Below are 19,974 nucleotides of genomic sequence, written 5' to 3'. Positions count from 1 at the left end.
CAATTTAAGAAGAGAGCTTGATGAATTAGCAGAGCAGGGAGAGCTGCAAAGGATATCACCCAGGCTAGTTGGGCAAAATAGACTTCATAGAAATGCAGCTTTAAAGACATATTAAGATAGATTTGAGGAGCTGGGGCAGTGTTGGTACATACATTTAATCCCAGCACTCAGGAGGCAGAGGCAGAGCGAATTAACAGGACAGCCAGGGCTACACAAAGAAACCCCATCTCAGGGAGAGAGAGAGAGAGATGACAACTCCAACAGCTGTATGTCACAGACCAGAATCATGAAGGAGGCAGTCCTCTTCTTTCCTTATTTTACTTTTTGTGTTTATGTGGTTATTTGTTGTTGTGTTGTCTTTGTTTTGTTGTTTCTATTGTTATGGGTTCTTAGCAGTACAGTTCTGTTATGGAACTCTATTCTGGGGAGAAATGAACAACTGTCTATTCACTCAAGGTAGGCCTAAGTGTGGATACCATCAAAGTCCAACATGGTGAGCCAATGAGTTTTATTGGGTTTATTTACACAATATGAGTGAAGGGTTATTTATAGGACCAGAACTGACTCAAAAATAGCTGCATCACCAAAGCTCACCCAAGTTTGGAGGACATCTCACAAAAGCTGAGAACCTAGAGCAAACTGCACAACCTGCAGGCAGCTTGACAGCATGGAGAGTGACTTCCAGGCAGCTAGGCTTGTCTGAGGGTGTCTCTCAGTGGCTTTACTGTTTATAAGTTGGGGAGGGAGGAGCCTAGTAACTGGTCAGTATCAGGGACTTGTTGAAGCTATTTTGAGTTATCTCCTGTCTTAACAAGCTTTCCTGAAGGATGGAACATCTCACTCTCCCCCTAGAACATACTGTTGGTTTATCTCCTTGTAAACATCCATCTTAGGAAGTGACCCTCCAAGATGGAAGGTTTTAATCTTGGGGGAAACTGGTACACAAGTACAGTCTCTCTCAACAGGAACTGGTCTGGGAAAAATACTTGAGCAATGATCTCAAATTCACACAAGACTATTCCGTTCCTCAGAATTGCAGATGATTGGTGTTCCATTCCTCTCCTTAATAAAACAAGAATTTCTTCCACCTATCCAGTCCCATAGCAGTGAGACTCTACTCCTGAATGTTTTCCAAGCTGTTCTCTGAACTCTCCTGGCTGCCTGATGAACACTATCCAAAGGGTCTTACAGCTGTAAGCAACCCCTGATGCCTTTGTCCCTGAAGAGTGGGTTCATTTAGTCAGACTCAGCTTACATGTATTTTGGGCAATATTATGCAGCCAGATTTGGGGTTGTAAGAATTTCAGTCACTCCACAACAGTTAGATTCATGTCTTCTTTCTCCACAGTCTCATTGCCCAGTGCATTTCTAATGCGAGCCCAGAAGAGTGGCTGCTGGTGAACACTGTCTGGCCAGGTGATAAACGTCTGTCTCTTTATGAGTTTCCTGAGTCGGTGGTAGGTAGAGAGCTTATAGTTAGGGATCTCTTCAAGGAAGATCAAGATAATGACATCCTTGTGCTCATAGAACATCTTCATGCTGGCCAGCTGGACTTCCAATCGGCACCATTCACTGTGCAGATACTGATTACTGACCACACACAAAGTTTTCCGACTTGCGTTGATTGCATTCTGGATGTTCTCAAAGATATCAATGCCAGGTTCAAAGTCCCGGTGGTGAAGACAGAGCTTAAAGGTGGTCTGGCTGCCTTCTTCTAGGGCTGGAACAAGCTCTTTATATACCCACTTCTCATCAGTGGCAGAGAACGAGACAAATGCATCATACAGGAACTTCTTCTCAGTTTTATGCCATTTAGTGAAGTACCAAGCCCTACATATGTACAAACCATACCACAGAGATGAAATCATGTTGGCACTGAACCAAGAGAAGACCATGGTGGTGAGGACAATACTGAAGGAAAAGAAGAAGTAGACCTTTCCCAAGTCAAAATTACACATGGCATCATCAAAATCTATAAGCAAACTCTGTCCATTTGGCTGCTGACAGGGGTAGCTCCGGAGGAAGGGGATGTGGACCTCCCCTGTGTTCATTGACCAGTTCCTGAACCACATATTGTCACAGTTGCACTGAAGTTTGTTCCCATAGACATCAAAAAACATCAATGATTTCAGATTCTCCAGATGACTTTGATTAATAACCTTCAAGTTGTTGAATCGTAAAGATAAGACCTGTAGGCTCTGTAAGCTGGAGAACAAACCAGGAACCAATGAATCTAAGTTGTTATTTTCAAGGCGCAGGATCTTTAGCCTTTTGAGTTTTTTGAATAAGGAAGCGTTTAAATAGAGACTTCTATCTCCATCTTTTGTCCCCGAGATATCCAACTTCATGAGATTAATCAGGGGGTCAAATTGGTGGTGGTCCAGGAATACGGAGGGATTTTTTCCTAGGAGTAACTCCTGCAAGCTACTCAATCCTTGAAAAAAGTTGCTTGGAACAACCTGAATCCCATTTTGTTGTCCTTCTAGGCCAAGCAGTTTCAAAGACTTGAGCTTCATAAATGGAGGATATTTAAGGGTCCTAGTAGTTTCATATTTGATCTTATTAAAACTGAGTTTCAAAACCTGTAGCTCTTCCAGGCCTGAGAAAAGGTGTTCATGAAAATATGACAAGCTATTGTACACCAGGTCAAGGTGTTGTAAGCAAGTGAGACCAGAAAATGCGCTTGGCTCTAGATTTTCTAGGCGGTTGTGGGAGAGAATCAAAACCTGGAGTTTTTTCAGACATCGGAAGGTCCCATGTTTGAGAGTTCGGATATTGTTGGCTCCGAGATCTAAGACCTCTAAATTCGGAAACTGAGCAAAGGAATACCTGTCGATTGTTACTATCCAGCACCCAGCCAAATTGAGCTCCTTCAGTGAAAATAGCCCACTGAAGGCCATGTTATTGAGTTCTGTGATGGGATTTCTTGAGAGAAAGAGAGACTTCAAGCCCTTCAAGGGTGAAAACGCAAAATCTGGAAAGCTTTTAAACTTGTTGTGGCTCAGATCTAGGATGGTCAGGTTCTGCAGGGAACCCCAAGTTTTGTTGCTGATGATGGAAAGCTGGCACTTGTTCAGATTCAGTCTTTGGAGACTTGGCAGAGCATCAAACTCACTGTCATTGAGATGAACCAAGTCACTGTTTTGGCCCAGGTCAAGGAACAAAAGCCTGGTACACTTCGCCAGATACTTAATGCCCTCCGCATTGGTGGCATTTTTCTGAAAAATCAGTGCCTCTAACATGGGTAGGTTGCTGAGGAGGTGACAAACAGTTTGCATATTTAAGTGACCATGTCTAAGCTCTCGGTTACTGAGGTCCATAACCCTTATATTCTGCAGATGTTTGGTTGAAAGCATCTCCAATTTCACCAATGTTCCACTCAGATTCAAGCTCCTAAGTTGGGGCAGAGTTTCCAGATACACATTATGAATGACTCCATGGCCATTCTGGGAAGCATCTAGAGTAGTTAGGTTAGGCAGTGACAAAGTAGAGAAGTTTAACTCCATTAGTTTGTTCCCCTGAAAACTCAAGTGGATCAGAGAAAACAGTGACTTAGGGCTGTGGTCCAAGTAGATGATGCTGTTATTAGTAAGATCAAGATACTCCAGGCACGGAATATGCTGGACTGCTTCAAGAATAACAGAAAAATTGCTAATGTTGTTTCGAGATAGGCTCAAATATTTCAATTTGACAAGAGGAGTAAAGGCTTTTTCGTGAATATAGGTAATCTTATTGTGGCTTAGGAGCAAAGTCTCCAAGTTGGACAGGCCTTCAAAGGAGTTATTCACACTTTGAATCTTATTTTCCACTAAATTCAGAAGGGTCAAATTTTTAAGTCCCCTAAAGGCACCTTCATCAATCTTCCTAATTAAATTCCACTCTAGTCTCAAGTCCACCAGAGAAGGCAGGTTAGTGAAGCTCTGGGGAGGAAGGACTTGAATGTAGTTCTCTGTCAGGTTGAGGTGAGTAGTATATCTAGGTAAGTCACTAATAGCATCTGTCAAGTTGCTTATCTTCTTCCGAATGCAGAAGACATGGCGAATATCAAATTCATACTGTGTGCACTTATTGAACCCATATGTCTCTACTAAAGACAGCAGAGAAAGCCCTATTAATGTGAACAGGAGCTGTAGCGAAGGCACGGAGCTGCCCCAACTCATCTTGACTGTCACAGTTATCCAGGTTACAATAAGAAAAAAATCCCATGACGTATGTGAGGCTCATATTCAAAAGCATGGTCTTTACATACGGATTTTGCTGCAAAGAAAAACAAAACTTTTAGTTTCAATTTTGTTATAGCTGTTTCAAGCAAACAAAAAAGCTCCATCCCAACATCGACTTTTTTCCCCCTGAGGTAAATAAAGCTTGTCTGTGCAACAGGCCTCTCTGTCCTGGAACTCAGAGTTCTGCCTTTCTCTGCCTCCTGAGTTCTGGGATGACAGGCAAGCACCACCACTGCCTGATTCAACACCAACTTTCAAAATCCATTTCCAGAGTACTCTGTTATGAAGAACGGCTGCTCTTTTTTTTTCCAAGCAACATTTCAGCATACAGAGCCAAAAAAGGCAAGAGTGTGTGTCATTTAATTCATGCAAATCAGGAAGTCCTCCCCCCATCCTCCTCTTCCATCTGACAATAAACCATCTCCCCTTGTCTTGTGAGCTGATGGCTGAAATGCCATCACTACTGATGCATTGGATGGGTTGGAGGAACAGAATGGCATATGTGATGCACGTCACTTCTGCCTCAATTTGAATGAGGCCATATGATCAACTGATTTCACCACACTTTACATTTAATAGAGGGAGAAATGAGTAGGTAAAGCTTTGAACTTGAGTAGAACTGAAGGATGAAAAGGAGAGGAGTGATGGGGGGACATTGGGCAGGATAAAGAAGGAACATTGAGAGAACTTCATATAATTTGAGCAAGACACCCTGACTAGTGAGGCTCAAGAAAACAGTATCTGAGTATTTGTGATTGAGAATCTATCTATATAATTGGTAGCTTTTCTTCTAGTGGCTCACTTGTTTATTGCCATTCTTCATTTTCTTTCCTTTTCATTTCTATAATTTAACATTGTCTATGAACTCACTTCTTGACAGAAAAAAAAACAGTAATAATATAGTGTGGTGGTTAGTTTTAATTGTCAACCTGAAATAATGTAGACTTGAGTGAGACATGTCTTCGGGAAGGACTGTCTAGATTAGATTAACCTGGGAGCATATCTGTGGGGGGGTTGTCTTAATTACATTAACTGATACGGGAATACCTAGCCTGCTCTTGACTGTGGTTGCAATGTGACCGGTTGCTTCAAATTCATGCAGCTCACATTTCCCTGCAAAGATGGGCTACATGTGAAAATAGGCTCTGTGATGCTGTTTTGTTTGGATGTCTGCAAACACTGGGACTGGCAGAGTAACAAACCATGTGAGGCAAGAAGGAAATCTGGTTCAGCATGACTTAGCTAGCTGGTACTGGTTCAAACTTTGAGAGTCTGACACTAGGCAGTTTATTTTAGGCATATTCCAGCACAGCACAATTTGGTGGAAAAAAAGTTTCCTGATGATAATTTACTCAATCCCATGTGCACAACAAAGCTTAATATATGTTTTCATTGAAACTCTTTACAAAGCACATATGGCCTCTTCCATAACGATCGGTTCTGTTGACTAAGACACAATGCTCAAGATAAGGGTCTAGGGAGAATGACCGAGGTAAACATAAAAGTCTGTGGAAGTCAGGAATGGCCTGGCCTATGATAACGCAGAGGTTACCTAGGCTATTGTAAAGTACAAGTGACATCTCTCATAAGGATGGGTTTATGGCCCAAGAAACAATGTTCAAGTAAAGGAAGAGTTTAGGATCTTCAGGATTCATGTGAGGCCTGGACCTATAGATAGCACAGTTTACCAGGCTATTAACTACATCCATTCCCAGCCATCCCTACATCCATCCTAGGTGAACACGTCCTTGTTGAGGAGACAGCCCTGCATGTTTGACATTCTCGGTTTCACTAGTGCTTATCTGTGAGCATAGGAACTGTCTGCCCTCTACGCTGCTTTCTGAGCTGTCCCCTGTAAGTGTTTAGGTCTTGTTATTTTGAGGACTCTGTTTCTTCTTGTTTTCTAGTTTGATATAGCCAGGGTATCAAATTTTTGTTGATATTGATCATAAATATAACAAGCTGAATTCTCTTATTTGTTTTGTAAAATGGGTTTGTTGCATTAGGGGCTTTCATTAGTTAGTTAGGTTGGTTTTTGTTGTTTTTTTGCTTTTTTTTCTGAGACAAGTTCTCGCTATGTAGCTCTAGCTGCCATCGAACTTACTATGTAAACCAAGCTGACTTCATACTCGAACTCACAGAGATCTTCCTGCCTCTGCCTCCCAAGTTCTGGGATCAAATGTGGGCACTAGTACAAACAGTGTGGTTTCATCTGTTAATGATTATGCCTACAGCAAGTGATACATTTCTTTTTTAAGTTCACTCATTTTCTATGCCTTTCTTTTATGTTGATTTCCTGAAAGTGATCGAAGCTTCTATACTATACTAAATTACAGTAGTGATAGAGCATGTCTTCTGGTCAATGAGATGACATATATAAGCTTCCTCTTAATTATTATTTGCCATAGTTCTTGACAATTGTCAAGTCGAGAAAATTCCTTTGCATTCCTAATTTTTTTAGATTTTGTGTGTAGGGGTAGTGGTGGCTGTTTCCATGGATGCCAGAAAAGAGTGCCAGATTCCTTAGATCACAGAGCAGGCACCACAGCTGAGCTGAGTATATTAATCTAATGAATATGGAGCAGAGGTTTCAGGCATTTTGCTGTTGTAGTTGTTGTGAAAATGCCCCACTCTGGCACCCAGACTGTCCTGGAACTCACTATCAACCCCAGGGTGCACTGTGGTAATCCTCCTGCTTCAGTCTTCTGAGTGATGGAATTAAAGGCATGAACCACTATGTCCAGCTTTTAAGGCATTTTTATCTTTTGAGGTAATAAGAATGACAGAACAGAGGAGAGATTTTTTTTTCTATGACAGTAAATGCAAGAGAAGGAGAGATAGGGACAGAGCCAGATATTAGAGCACAAGGCCCTGAGTTTGGGCCCCAAGGCTCTGCTCTCCTTAACCAAAAGAACTTAAGTTTCCTGGGCATAGTAATCCACGCTTATAATCCCAGCACTCAGGATCTGAGGAGGGATAACCACTTGACTGAGGAACCTAAGTCCCAACTGTGCAACTCAAAAAGAAGAAAGGAAGGAAGGAAGGAATAAAGACAGGAAGAAGGGAAGAAGAACAGAATAGAGGGCAAGGAAGGGGAGGAGAGGAGGGAGGAGAGGTGGAAGAAATGGAGAAGAAAGAGGAAGAAGTAGTAAATTCATATTGCATAATGTGGCTAGAGGAAACTGGCTGGAGCAAGATGACATTGCTCTTTGTTCTCAGAGATGACAAAAAGGACAGTCATACAAGCTCTCAACTCTAACAGAGTTTGCTACGAGAATATTGTAAATTAAGGACATTAGTCATGAAGTAGTCTAAAGGCAAACATGGTAAACGTCCTAAACATGTAAATATACCGTCCATCAAGGGACAGTATGGCCGCATCATCAGAGATGCAAGTAGGGCAGGGCAAGTAGAGGAGGCAATGAGCAGACAGAGCAAAAATCAGACCAGGAAGCTGAGGCCTGACAGCCACACAAAGAGAATTCTTAAAGGTGTGGAACCTGCTGTAGCAGGCTTGGCAAATCCCAGAGCAATGAAGAGAGAAGTAGAGAACAAGCCAGGCTTCAAAGGCACTGACTGCTCTTTCAGCTGGATTTTTAAAATTACATTACATTATTTAATATTATTTAGTGTGCATGAGTGTGTGCGTGCATGCGTGTCTGTCTGTCTGTCTGTCTGTCTGTCTGTCTGTCTGTCTTTAAATGGGCAGATACAAGCCAGCACAAAACTACTGCAGAATGCTAAAGCTTCACTTCTCTAAACACTTGGGGGTTGGCCTCCACTAGTCAATTAGGGAGCAAATTAAGTATGTGAGAAATGGGGAAGAACGAACAAATAAAGAGCATATGAACTAGCGGGTGTTTTCTGCCTCAACCCATAGATTTTCTTTTTGATTCTGCTCAGTTCCTGTAAGCTTGCCAAGCTGCCGTTTGTGTCTTTGCTATGTGCTGACCTTTACACAGCCACTCTTTGCTGCTCCCTACCTAGATGCAACTACTTTTAGATGCAATAAGCTTCTAAAGCTGCCTGTCATATGCACACAGGAAAGGGAGGAGCTTGCTTAGTCTCCAGAGCCCAGCTGATGTGGAGGGCTCCCATTGCAGAAACTGCAAAACCAAAAGAGCCTTTCTGAGAATGGCTCAATCAAGGCTTTAAAACATACTCACTGCAATGCTTGCAGAGAAGAGACTAAAACCTATGACTTGTAATCAATCACATTGCAGTTATTTGGAATCTGTTCTCTTAAAGCCTCAGAATTTCCTCTCAGGTTAGGAAGTTTTAATTAAAGGGCAAAGAACCCCTGCTAACTTGTTCCTTTTTTTTTTCTGTTGGTGTTATTTTGCATGTGTTTTCTGTCATGACTGAGTGCCTATGCACATGTGCTTACATGTGTGTGGGGTCACAGGTTGATCTCTGGTGTCTTTCTGAGTTTCAGGGTTCCGCCTGTCTCTGTCCCCTCACTGTGCCCAACATTTCATGTGAGTTTCAGGGACATGAACTCAGAACCTCACGGCTTACTACCCCTAGCCTACTTTTTATTTTTAAAAAATGTTATTTTTGGTTGTGAGCCTAGGACATGAGAGAGCAGGAAGATTGAGTTGAGGAAAAATACAGGAGAGCAAGAAAAGAGATACCATAATAGAGGAAGCCATTATAGGTTTAAGGAGAAATCTGACACTAGGGAAATGTCCAGAGATCTACAAGGATGACCCCAACTAACATGTTTTATTTTGAGATACTAGAGATTCCCATGCAGCATTAGGGAACAGTACAAAGAATTGCTACTATACCTCAAACCTTGAATGTCCCTCAGAGGTCCATATAAGAAAGAGCAAGTCCCCAGTTGTGGCACTGCAGGGGAGGTGGGTAGAACCTAGCAGGAAGTCTTCAGGCCACTGATGGCATGGCATGCCCTGGGAAGAGTCTAGTGAGACCTAGACCCCTTTGTCTTTCTCTTTTCACCCAAGCCACAAAGAAAACAGCTTGTTGTACCATATACCCATTCCTGTAATGTGTTGCCTGCCTCAACACCAACAGATCAAGCACCAAAACCCATTACCTGGATTACAGCAATGGGAACAGCCTAACACAGATGTTTGTACATTTGTCCTGGTTTCCCTCTGTGGTTCCATCAAGCAAACTTATAGTTTGTATGTCTACCATCACATTCATGTTATAAGGTGGTTACAGCACCACAAATAACTTCTAAATTTGTCTCTGCTTTATAAGTTTATAACATTAAGGATGTTATACAGACAGAAATAGGTGACATATGATGCTTACAGGTTGATTTTTTAAAATTCCACATAATTCCTTAAAGATTGATCCAGATTGTACTGTGTAGGAGTGGATGTGCCACAGCTAGTTCACCTACATCAGCTGATGGACATCTGAGTTGTTTCTAACTTTGGTTGTTATGGCTGAAGTTGTAATAAACATTTTTGTACATGTTTTTCCCCAAAAACATATGTCTTCATTTCCCAGACAACTATTAACGTAATTTCAAACTCTCAAATTCTATTGTTTAGATTTAGAACATATATTCTTTCACACTACTGAATGTGAAAGATTAATCCCTATTATCATCAACATACATAACCTTAAAAGTATGTTTAAGACAAATGGGACTTGTACATCACACACACACACACACACACACACACACACACACACACACACACACACACACACACCCTGTCAAGGCTCAGGAGCCATCCTGGAGGAGGAATGGAGAGATTAAAAGAGCCAGAGGTTACAAAGGGCCAGAAGGAAACATTGTCTTCTGGATGTGACAGAAACCACTGCATTCATAAACTCAGCAGCTGTGGCTGCCAGTATAAGACCTGCATAAGAGCAAACCAGTCAACACTCTAGCATGAATTTGAGGGGACATCTGAAACTATTCACAGCTGATGGCATCTGGAAAAGGAAGAGTCTATTTTCCTTAGGGGTGTGTCTCCTTGTTGGTTGACAGCAATCCAGCAAATTACCACACTTAGGCATATATGGTCAGCCCAAAATGGAATTGTTGGGTTATTTTTTTTAAAAGGAGGATATGACGTTGGGCAGGAGTCCAGGGAGGCGGAATGGATCTGGGAGGAGTGAGGGTGGAGATGATCAAAATGTGCTACATAAAAAGAATTAATGCAATAATATTTTTAAAAAGAATTAAGTAGCATTAATGAATTTGTTCATTCTCAATGAGTGTCAGTCCTTGTTAGGTAGGAACTGGGGCTTTAATGACATCCAGTGCCCCTACAAGACCAAGAGTTTCAGCTATTGAAGTTGTTCCAAAATGACCAAAACATCATGTTTATTGATAAGACTGTCAGTTTATCAAGATCTGTGTGACCAGATGATTACTTCTAAGACATACAGTATCACAGATGGACTACAATGCACCAGAATTTGGGGGGGCTTGTCCCTATAGGAGGAAAACAGCCAAAGAGAGATACTATATCTGAGGTGGGGTGAGAATAAATGGCTCTGAGAATGGTGGGCAGGAATTGACAGGTTTGAGCCCTAGCTGGCTATGGAGATTAAGCAGATGGACAAAGAAGACAAGATTACCAAGTTTTGCTGGAGATGAATCCTGATTCCCACACGTGGGTGACAAGTTTTCTACTACTGAGCACATTCACAGTCCCATTTCATTGTTGGACATGTTGTGTAAAGTCCTATACTGTACCTTTAAGAAAACTCTATAGGATGTAAACGTCACTCAGTGGAAGATTGCCTAGCCCTGGACATAAGAGAGAAAGGAAGGTTTTGGACAGAGCTAGAGAGGGAAAGACAAAAATGAAAAATCTACAGAAAAGCCAATCCCCCCTACACACTTTGAGATGGGGTTTATATAGCCTAGAACTCACCAAGATCTGCTTGCTTCTGCCTGTCACTGCTAGGATTAAAGGTATGTGCCATCACCTCCAACAAACAGGGACACATTCTTTTTAAAACAAAATGTTAATATTGGATTTCATCTTAACTCTCCCTAGGGTGGTTTAACTTTCACGTTTATGTGGCTCTACATAAAGTGTGTCCCACTGCAATGCCTCAGCAGCATTGTCTAGACTCTAACTGGCCTGTAAGCCTGCTAGCGCATTCTCTAAACTTTGAAATCCTAGAGAGACCTGAACTTTTCAGCACATCCATTCCCTTGAAAGCGAGGAAGACCAGTGACAGTGGATCTGAAGTTCACCAATGCCAAGAACATTTAGCTTTCATAAGTTGTCCAACAGGTGGATCTAGGAAACAGCAGTTTCCTTCATTTTAGTCACTAGGGACTTTTCAGAGCACATGTGGTTTGTGGCATGGTGTCGTACCCAGGCTAGACACTGGCTGGGTCAGCTGCTTTTATGTGGGAAAGTAAAGAAAACAAGTATAACTTTGGCAGTGCAGGCCATAATCCACCACTGCCCTGGATTTATGGAGGTCATCTTTGAAAACCCAGCTTGAGAAATATGGATTGTGACATTTCAACAAAGACGTGCACAACGTGACTGCCATCATTAGCTCCTTTCCTAACAGAGATGGAGATTTCCTGGTCCTGTGGTTTAATCCATCCTGGGATTAGCCACCTGCTGACCCTAACCTTCAGCATAACCACTGAACTTTACTGCTAATCTGGCCTTAAATTTCAACAGAGAGCCAGGCATGATGTCACAGGCCTGTAATCCTGGCAGCACTCTGGAGGCAAGAGCATTTCATTGCAAGTCCAAGGCTGTCCTCAGACCAGCTTGGGCTTTAAGTAGCACCTTGTCTTTAAAAAAAAAAAAAAAAAAAAAAAAAAAACTAAAATCCAACCAAACAAAAAGTAATTAGTTTCTGAAATCTAGAAGAGACTTTCAAAGGTTATGAAAGTCTTGACACAGGCCATGAACTAATTAATATAAGCTGAGGAATGCTGAGACTACATGGCAAGGCCATAACACTCCATGGTATTTTGTAAACTTGTTTAGTGGTTCCTCCTGACATGGATCTTGTTTCTACAAACAGAAATTAACACACATTACATAGGATAAGTGTAAAAATGTTAAATGTCAGGAAACACAGTGCTATTAATACAACTCAGAGTCCTAAGACATGCTGAGGATAATGCAAGAACATCTTATCTGGATCTGATTGTATAGCCCTATAATCACAACTACTAGGAGGCTGCGACAGAAGGTACACAGGCTTAAGGGCTGCTACAGAGTAGGTTCAAGGCCACCCTGGGCAATTTAATTAGACCAGTCTTAAGAACAAGAAGGTCTGGGATATAACCCAGTGGTAGAATGTTTGTCTGGAATGGGCAATCTCCTGCATGGCACCCACAAAATATGTTAAAAACAAAAAAGAGGAAAGAATGCCATATGAACGATGACTACACACAAATTACCAAAGAAACTGAGACACCAAAAATAACAGGAACTAACAGTGATGCAGCATGTTGCAATATATTGGTCACTCCATATATAAGGCTAAGAGACCACACAGTCTATGAGGTAAAACAGGAACAACATGATTCTCAATGTGGAGAGCACAGAGAAAATGTGGCTGGGAGGGAACTAAGTGCCAAGACAGTTGAGGTACTAGTATGAGAATAGAAAGCTGTCTTGGATCCATGCACTCATCTGTTAATTCCTTCCACACACATGTCCAGTGCCTACTTTCATTGTTCTTGTAGGTGATGTGTAAGAAATGTTCCTTTCATTACAGCAATAACTCCTAGTGAGGGTATCTTGCAAGGGAAAGGTCCTGGAAAGGAAGACATATATACAGTGCCTGTACCTGTTGTCTAGATTTATGACTATAGCTTGGTAATTCCATTTAATAAGTTTTTCCTTTCGCTCTCAACAATACCTTGCTTTGTATATAAGCTATATAGCTGCTCTTTACATACAGATAATATTTATTACTGTCATGTATTGTGTACTAATGTTTTTCATGAATGATCTCAATTGTTATTCTAACCCTACAATACAGGTACCACACCATTATCCTCATTTTATAAAAAAGAATCTGAATCTGACCATAGCCATGCCAGTATCTCCCTGAGTGCTGCAGTCGGCCAACCTTACTTCACAGTAATTATGTGTGACTGGAAAGCTATGATGAAAATGCAAACATGGGGCCTGGAGAAATGGCTCAAGGGTCATGAGCACTTGCTTCTCATTCAGAGAACCTGGGTTTGGGTCCCAGCATCCACATGGTAGCTCACAATTATCTGTAACTTCATTCCCATGGGATCCAATGTCCACTTCTGACCACAGACATTAGGCATGCATGTAGTTCACAGATATATATTTAGGCAAAATACTCATACACATAAAATTAAATAAATCTAAAAAAGGGTGACAGTGTCCCTCTGTCAAGGAGAAACAGCAACATGCTGACTCCCATTCCTCTCAAGAACAAAGAAGAATTCCCCAAACTCCATCACTTTAGAAGGCAAAGTTTTTTTCGTTTGTAAATTGAAAACTGAAAAGAATTTGTTTTTTTCTATTCTTTTAGAAACTGGAATAAATGATACATTATGTAGTGCAAAAAAAAGTAATGAAAGGAATAAAGCCCAGAGGTAAAAAGGTAGATGGTGTTAATTTAAGAAAAGCTGGCAAGAAACAAGCCAAGCTAAGGCCGGGTGTTTATAAGTAAGAATTAAGTCTCCATGTGTGATTTTTTTGGGGAGATGGGTGGAGGGTCCCCCCCCAAAACTAGAAGAGTAAAAAAAATACCAACAACAGAAGCCTCTGTACTTGTTAGTTGTGGTTATGAAATTATTAATAAATCACTTGGCACGTACATTTTCTATTTCCCTTTTTCTTTTCTTTTGTTTTTTGTTTTTCACTTTTGTTTCTTGAGATAGGTTCTCATGTAGCCCAGGCTAGCCTCAAACTCACTAGCCAGCTGAAAGCACATTAAACATCTGATCCTTCTGCCTCTACCTCCCAAGGGCTGAGTTTGCTGGCATATTCCATCATGTCTGATCTTGTGTTTACTTTTTATCCCATTCTTCTGTGGCCTCTGTTTTTTTTTTTTTCTTAATTCATTCTTTCAAAAAATAATAAATAAAATAAACCTTGGGTCAATGAGTTTTCTCAGCGGGTAAAGACATTTGCTGCAAAGTCAGAGAAATGTGGTTCCTGAATCACACAGTTGAAGAGACTTGGCTCCCACAAGTTGTATTCACACACACACACACACACACACACACACACACACACACACACAGAGAGAGAGAGAGAGAGAGAGAGAGAGAGAGAGAGAGAGAGAGAGAGATGTAGGTGTAGGGATATAAAAACTAGGCTGGGCATGGTGGCACATGCCTTTACTCTCACAGCTCCAGACATAGAAGAATGTGGATCTTTGAGAGTGCAAGGTGAGTCCTATTGACATAGTGAGTTCTAGGTCATCCAGGGCTGTATAATAAGACCCTTTCTCAAAAGGAGGAGGACAAGGAAGAGGAGGACGAAGATCTCTGAGTATTGAATTGTTGAGCTCAAGCTCATAAAGACAAGGAATAGGCACAGTAGATACAATTTTTTTGGGTGTATAATACTTCTAGAGTTCCATAAAAACCTTATTTCCTTTTAAGATGTGTGTGTGTATGCACACATATGCGTGCGCGTGTATACGTGCGCACATAAGTGCACACATGTACACTACATGTGTACAATGCCCCCACAGACCAGAAGAGAGCATTGGATCCCCTGGAACTGGAATTACAAGGAAGCCTGCTGCTGCTACATTTACAAGGGTTATCATGCCTCTGGAGCATTCCTGAGATGCTTTCCTGAGTAGGTCCATGACCCTGTTGGATTTGCCAGCTTCCATCAAAGGCATTCCTGAAAGGGGCAGTGGCATAGGGGCTGTGTGAAGCTAAAGATGTGGGAAGGAGTCTTGAGGACTGTTGTGTAAGAAGCTGAACTTCTGGACTCTTTTCCAAACTTCTAACTCATACTCACAATCAGTGTTATGTACCTTGAAGTAAGGGTCCCACTGTCTGTAAAGTGCTTTGAGTCTCCAATAAAAGCTTTCTATGACTTTGAAACTATACATACCTTACTACTGCTATAATAATTCTAACCTTTCTCTGTGGCATTATGAAGATGCTTCTGTTGCCGCTCTTGGAGTGTTCTCTGTCTCTTCTTCCCTCCCTCTCTCCCCTTTTCTCTCCATGTTGCCCAGGCTGAGTATAAACCCTTGGATTCAGGGAGACTCTTGCCTCAAATCGAAAGGTTGAGATCTCAAGGATATACCACCCTATCCACCTGCCAGTTGCTTAGCCGTGACATTATTAGACCATCAGTGTAAGAATGGAGGACAGCCTCCTTTTTACAGTAGGTGAGTCAGAGTCCATGCTCTAATGGGTCTGTGAAACTTTCTGCCCAGAAAAAAAAAAAAGACTCATTGCATAGAATCTCATAGCTTACAGTCTTGGCACAAAATTCTCCATACAGTTTTATAGAAAAGGGATTCCACCAGGTGGTGGTGGCACATACCTTAAATCCCCAGACTCGGGGCAGGGGCAGGGGCAGAGGCAGAGGCAGGGGCAGATCTCTGAGTTTGAGGCCAGTCTGGTCTACAGAGCTAATACCAGGACAGCTAGAGCTGTAGCACAGAAAAACCCTGTCTCAAAAAAAAAAAAAAAAAAAAAAAAAAAAAAGAGGAAGGATAGAGAAAGAAAAGAAGAAAAGAGATGTCCATTGCAGTCGCATGAGTTTGCACTCAGCTAATAAGTGATATTTAGGCCTCCTACCTACCTCGATCCTGAACTCTTAACATTTCAGCAGAGAGGGTGAAAACATAGATTTCTGCATATGTGTTCTACCCCATTCATGTCTGCTTGAGCTGGGCACCTCTGAAATGCAGCAAAACCCTATCATCAAGCACTAGAACTGTGGATGTCACTCAGTTGGTAGAGTGCTTGTTTGCCTAGCATGTGTGAAGTCCTGGGTTCCATTCTCAGCACCAAATAAACCAGGCTTAGTGGTTCACACTTTTATTCCTAGCACCTGGGAGGTAGAGGCAGGAACACTAGAAGTTAGAAGGCACCCTGGGTTACACATTGACTTTGAGTCCAGTCTGGCATCCTATCAGAAAGAGAAAGAGAAAGAAAATCAGTGAGATTGAGATGGAGGAAGAGAGTGAGGAAAAGAAAAAGACACAGAGAAAAAGAAGTGAAGGAGAGCGGGGGGAGGGAAGAAGAGAAAGAGAGAGTTAATCCTAGCTAAGGCAGGAAGCCATTTCCGGTCAATCTGTGCTAATGTGGCTAGACTTTTGCATGGTGGCCCATTCCTTTAATCTTAGCACTTTGAAGGCATTGAAGGCAGAGGCAGGTGTATTTCAGTGGATTTGAGGTCAGCCGAGTCTACATAGTCATTTTCAGGCCAGCCAGGGAGGGACACCCTGTCTTAAACAAATGATAAAAGCAAAGGAAAGGTTTTAAAAAATTAAAGCTTATTAAAATAAAAATAGATAAACTTGCATATGCTACTTTGGAAAGTTTATTTTCCAAAGCATAGGAGTGCATTTCAAAGCACAACAATAATTTGCATAGCACATTCTGCCCAGTAGGTGCTACAATGCCTACCAAATTTTTAGTTGCTGTTTAATGGGTTGGGGATGTAGTCTACTTCGAGGAGTACTTGCCAAACAAGCATAAAACTCTGGCTTTGAACCCCAGTATTGCATAGACTGGTAGAGCACTCTGCACTCAGTACTCAGGAGGTGGACTTAGGAAGATCAGAAGTTCAAGATGATCTTCAACACCTAGATAGTTTGAAGCCCACTTGGACTACATAAGACCTTGCTTCAATAATAATAATAATAATAATAATAATAATAATAATAATAAAGACATTGGGAATAGGCAAAAGGTGTAAGTACAAGGGAACAAGACTTTACAGTAATGAGAAAATAATTGTCACTCCTTCTCTGTGCAATGAATGTTACTATTGTTTATGGTGGAAATGATGAAGTGAGTTGAATTTAAAAAAAAATCTTGGCCAGAAGTAGTGGTGCATGCTTGTAATCCCAGTACCCTTGAAGCAGAAGATCACTGGTTCAAGATCATCCTTGGCTTATAGATCATTCCAGGGAAGCTTGGGTTACACAAGACCGTCTCAAACAAAAATTGACCATATCCCTATATGATGTATATTGCTGAAATGGAATCAAGTCAAGGAAAATGACATACCTCTGAGAAGCGCCTGGCACATAGTAGAGTTGTTCATCTTCTCTAAACAATGACAGTCTGTCTTGGGACTCTCAAAAACCATGTGATGATTGTCCCAAACTCTCAGGACACGAGACATTTCCTTCCTCTTCAAACTTCTTCTTCTTCTTTTTTTTTTTTTCAGGCACGGTGGAGGAGGGGGATAAAGAGGTTACTTTAGATTTACCAAAATCTCACCTGATGTATATTACAAAAACAAATAGTCTTCTAGGAAGGTTTCACTTTCTGCTCACCATAAATCCCCCAGATTTTCTTCCTGTGTAGTCTCAATTGGGGATGCTCAGCTAGATTAAGCCCTGGTGTTGGGAACCATCCTGCCCTCAACCTGGACCTGTGCAGGAATCAAGATGTCTGACTCTGCTTCCTGGCTCTTGACTCTTCATCCCACCATGTGTTTTGTTGTCTAATTGATGCAATAACTCAGGTTATTCTATATTTACTTCATTTAAGGGAACACAATTTCATTTTTCTCCTAAAACTGTGGCCAAGAGAAGCTTGTGAGATTGTCTGAGTTTATTTTCAGTTTCTCTGATAAAACATTAACAACAAGGGACTTAAGTGTTATTTCATCTTACAGGTTACAGAAAGCCAAGGCAAGAAACTCAAAGGCAGGGACTTGAAGGAAGGACCTGAAGCAAAGACTATGAAAGAACATTTTGCATGGTTTCTCAACCAGCTTTCTTAGCCCAGGTCCACTTGCCCAGGGATGGCACCACCCATGGTAGGCTTCATCAATTGGCAATCAAGAAAATGTGCCATAAATGTGGATAAGCCAATCTAAACAGAAGAAATCGGGATTTCCTCTTCCCAGGAATGTCTAGGTTTGTGTCAGATTGACAAAAATCAACTAGTACAAAGACCAAATCCTCAGGTCACCAAATTGTCAATACCCGATTTGAGAAAGGGAGAATCAGTCATCTCCAGGGGTGAGCCCCCTGATAGGTTGTCCAATTTCAAGAGGTCTGCCATAAATACATTTACATATGAGAAACACTAAATAGATGAAACAGATTTTATATGTGTGGTGGTGTGAATAAAATGACCTCTGTAAGCTCATCTATTTGAATCCTTTGTCATCAGGGAGTAGCCCTATTTGAGGATTAGGTGTGGCCCTGTTGGAGGAAGTGTGTCACTTAGGGTGGGCTTTAGGGTTTCAAAAGCTCAAGCCAGGCACAGTGTCTCACTCTTACTGCTGTCTCTGGATCCAGATATAGAACTCTCAACTCCTTCTCCAACTCATGTCTGCTGGCATGTGTCCATGCTTCCTGCCATGTTGGAAATGGACCAAACCCATGAAATTTTAAGCAAGCCCCAATTAAATGCTTTCCTTTATAAGTGTTGCCATGGTCATGATGTCTCTTCACAGCAATGGAACACTGATTAAGACAACATATATATGTAAAAAAAATGTAGTCATGAATTTGAGAGGGAATGGAGAACACACGGGAGAAGTTGGAAAGGGAGGGGGTAAAAATGATATAAATACAGTACTCACGTATAAAAGTCTCAAAAAATAAAAAATAAAAGGGAATGGATAAATGACTCAATGGTTAAGAGCATTGACAGCTCTTCCAAAGGTCCTGGATGAGACTCCCAGCACCCACATAATGGCTTACAATCATTTGTAACTCTAGTCCCAGAAGATCAGATACCCTCTTCTGACCTCTCTTTGCACCAAACACACTCATGATGCACAGACATACATGTAGGTAAAACATCTGTAAATATCTATAAAATAAAAATTACATAATAATAATACATAAAAATAGAACTGATGGATCATATTCTAGTTGTAAGCATTTGAGAAAATGCCATGCCATTTTCCATAACAGCTTTACCTTTTCGAATTTACGCTACTGTAAACAAGGTCCTATAGACATTGTCATTATTGACTGCCATTTAAAAAACTTTATGGCATCTGGGTCACTCCTGTTCCCTTGCGCAAGTTTTTGTTATGTGCTCAACACCAGTTCTTGCCCCTTTGTCCTCTGCCCAGGGTAAGGCCCTGTGTGATGACATCTTGGCCTGGTCGTTCCCACGAGCATCCCCTTCTCTCTGGGCCCCAATGGGCCAGCTCCTGCTTGTGGTGGGGAAAGAGGTCCTTCCTCTGAAACGGTCCCCTCACTCCTGCATTTAAAGGGACTCAAGGTGCCTCCAAGAAGTTTATGTTCTTCTCTGGTGCTCAGTTGAATTTTCCTGCCTGCAGTCTCAGAGTAGCAGGCAGGACCCAGTCCCTGATGTCTGGCTCCTGTCACCTCAGTCATGCTAGTAAAATCTGCAGAAGTTGTAAGGTCCTCTGTCCCTCCACCCATCACCGGACAAACTTCTTCTGTGTGTATTTCATTTTGTTTTTATGGTTTTTTTGGAAGAATTTAAACTCCCAGGTTATTTTCACAAAAGAAAATAAAATTACAGTTGAAAAAAATAACCTTTATGGCAGCCACCATGATAGCTCTGATATGGCATCTCAGTACAGTTTTGAGTTTCAGTCCCCTGGTGCTCAGTGATATTGAGATTAAATCCGGTGTTATCTAT

The 19,974-nt window shown here is 41.5% G+C and overlaps 1 protein-coding gene across 1 annotated transcript; it reads right to left on the bottom strand.

Moving 5' to 3' along the window:
* Nucleotides 1-474: 474 nt before the first annotated feature.
* Nucleotides 475-17,466, bottom strand: LOC127217667 (toll-like receptor 13). Its single transcript, XM_051178652.1, has 2 exons — nt 17,401-17,466; nt 475-4,257 (listed from the first exon to the last, which is right to left on the bottom strand). Exon 2 carries the CDS (start codon nt 4,158-4,160, stop codon nt 1,308-1,310), a length of 2,853 nt encoding a protein of 950 aa, XP_051034609.1. The 5' UTR covers nt 4,161-4,257; nt 17,401-17,466; the 3' UTR covers nt 475-1,307.
* Between the last annotated feature and the right edge of the window lie 2,508 nt (nt 17,467-19,974).

This window comes from Phodopus roborovskii, unplaced genomic scaffold (assembly GCF_943737965.1).
Source record: "Phodopus roborovskii unplaced genomic scaffold, PHOROB, whole genome shotgun sequence".
Classification (NCBI taxonomy): Eukaryota; Metazoa; Chordata; class Mammalia; order Rodentia; family Cricetidae; genus Phodopus; species Phodopus roborovskii.
The sequence above is the reverse complement of the archived record's forward strand: the minus strand, read 5'-3'. Positions and strand labels throughout refer to the sequence as shown.

What these genes read in the sequence shown, in the direction of transcription:
- LOC127217667 (XM_051178652.1), bottom strand. Translation starts at nt 4,160, where the DNA reads ATGAGTTGGGGCAGCTCCGTGCCTTCGCTACAGCTCCTGTTCACATTA.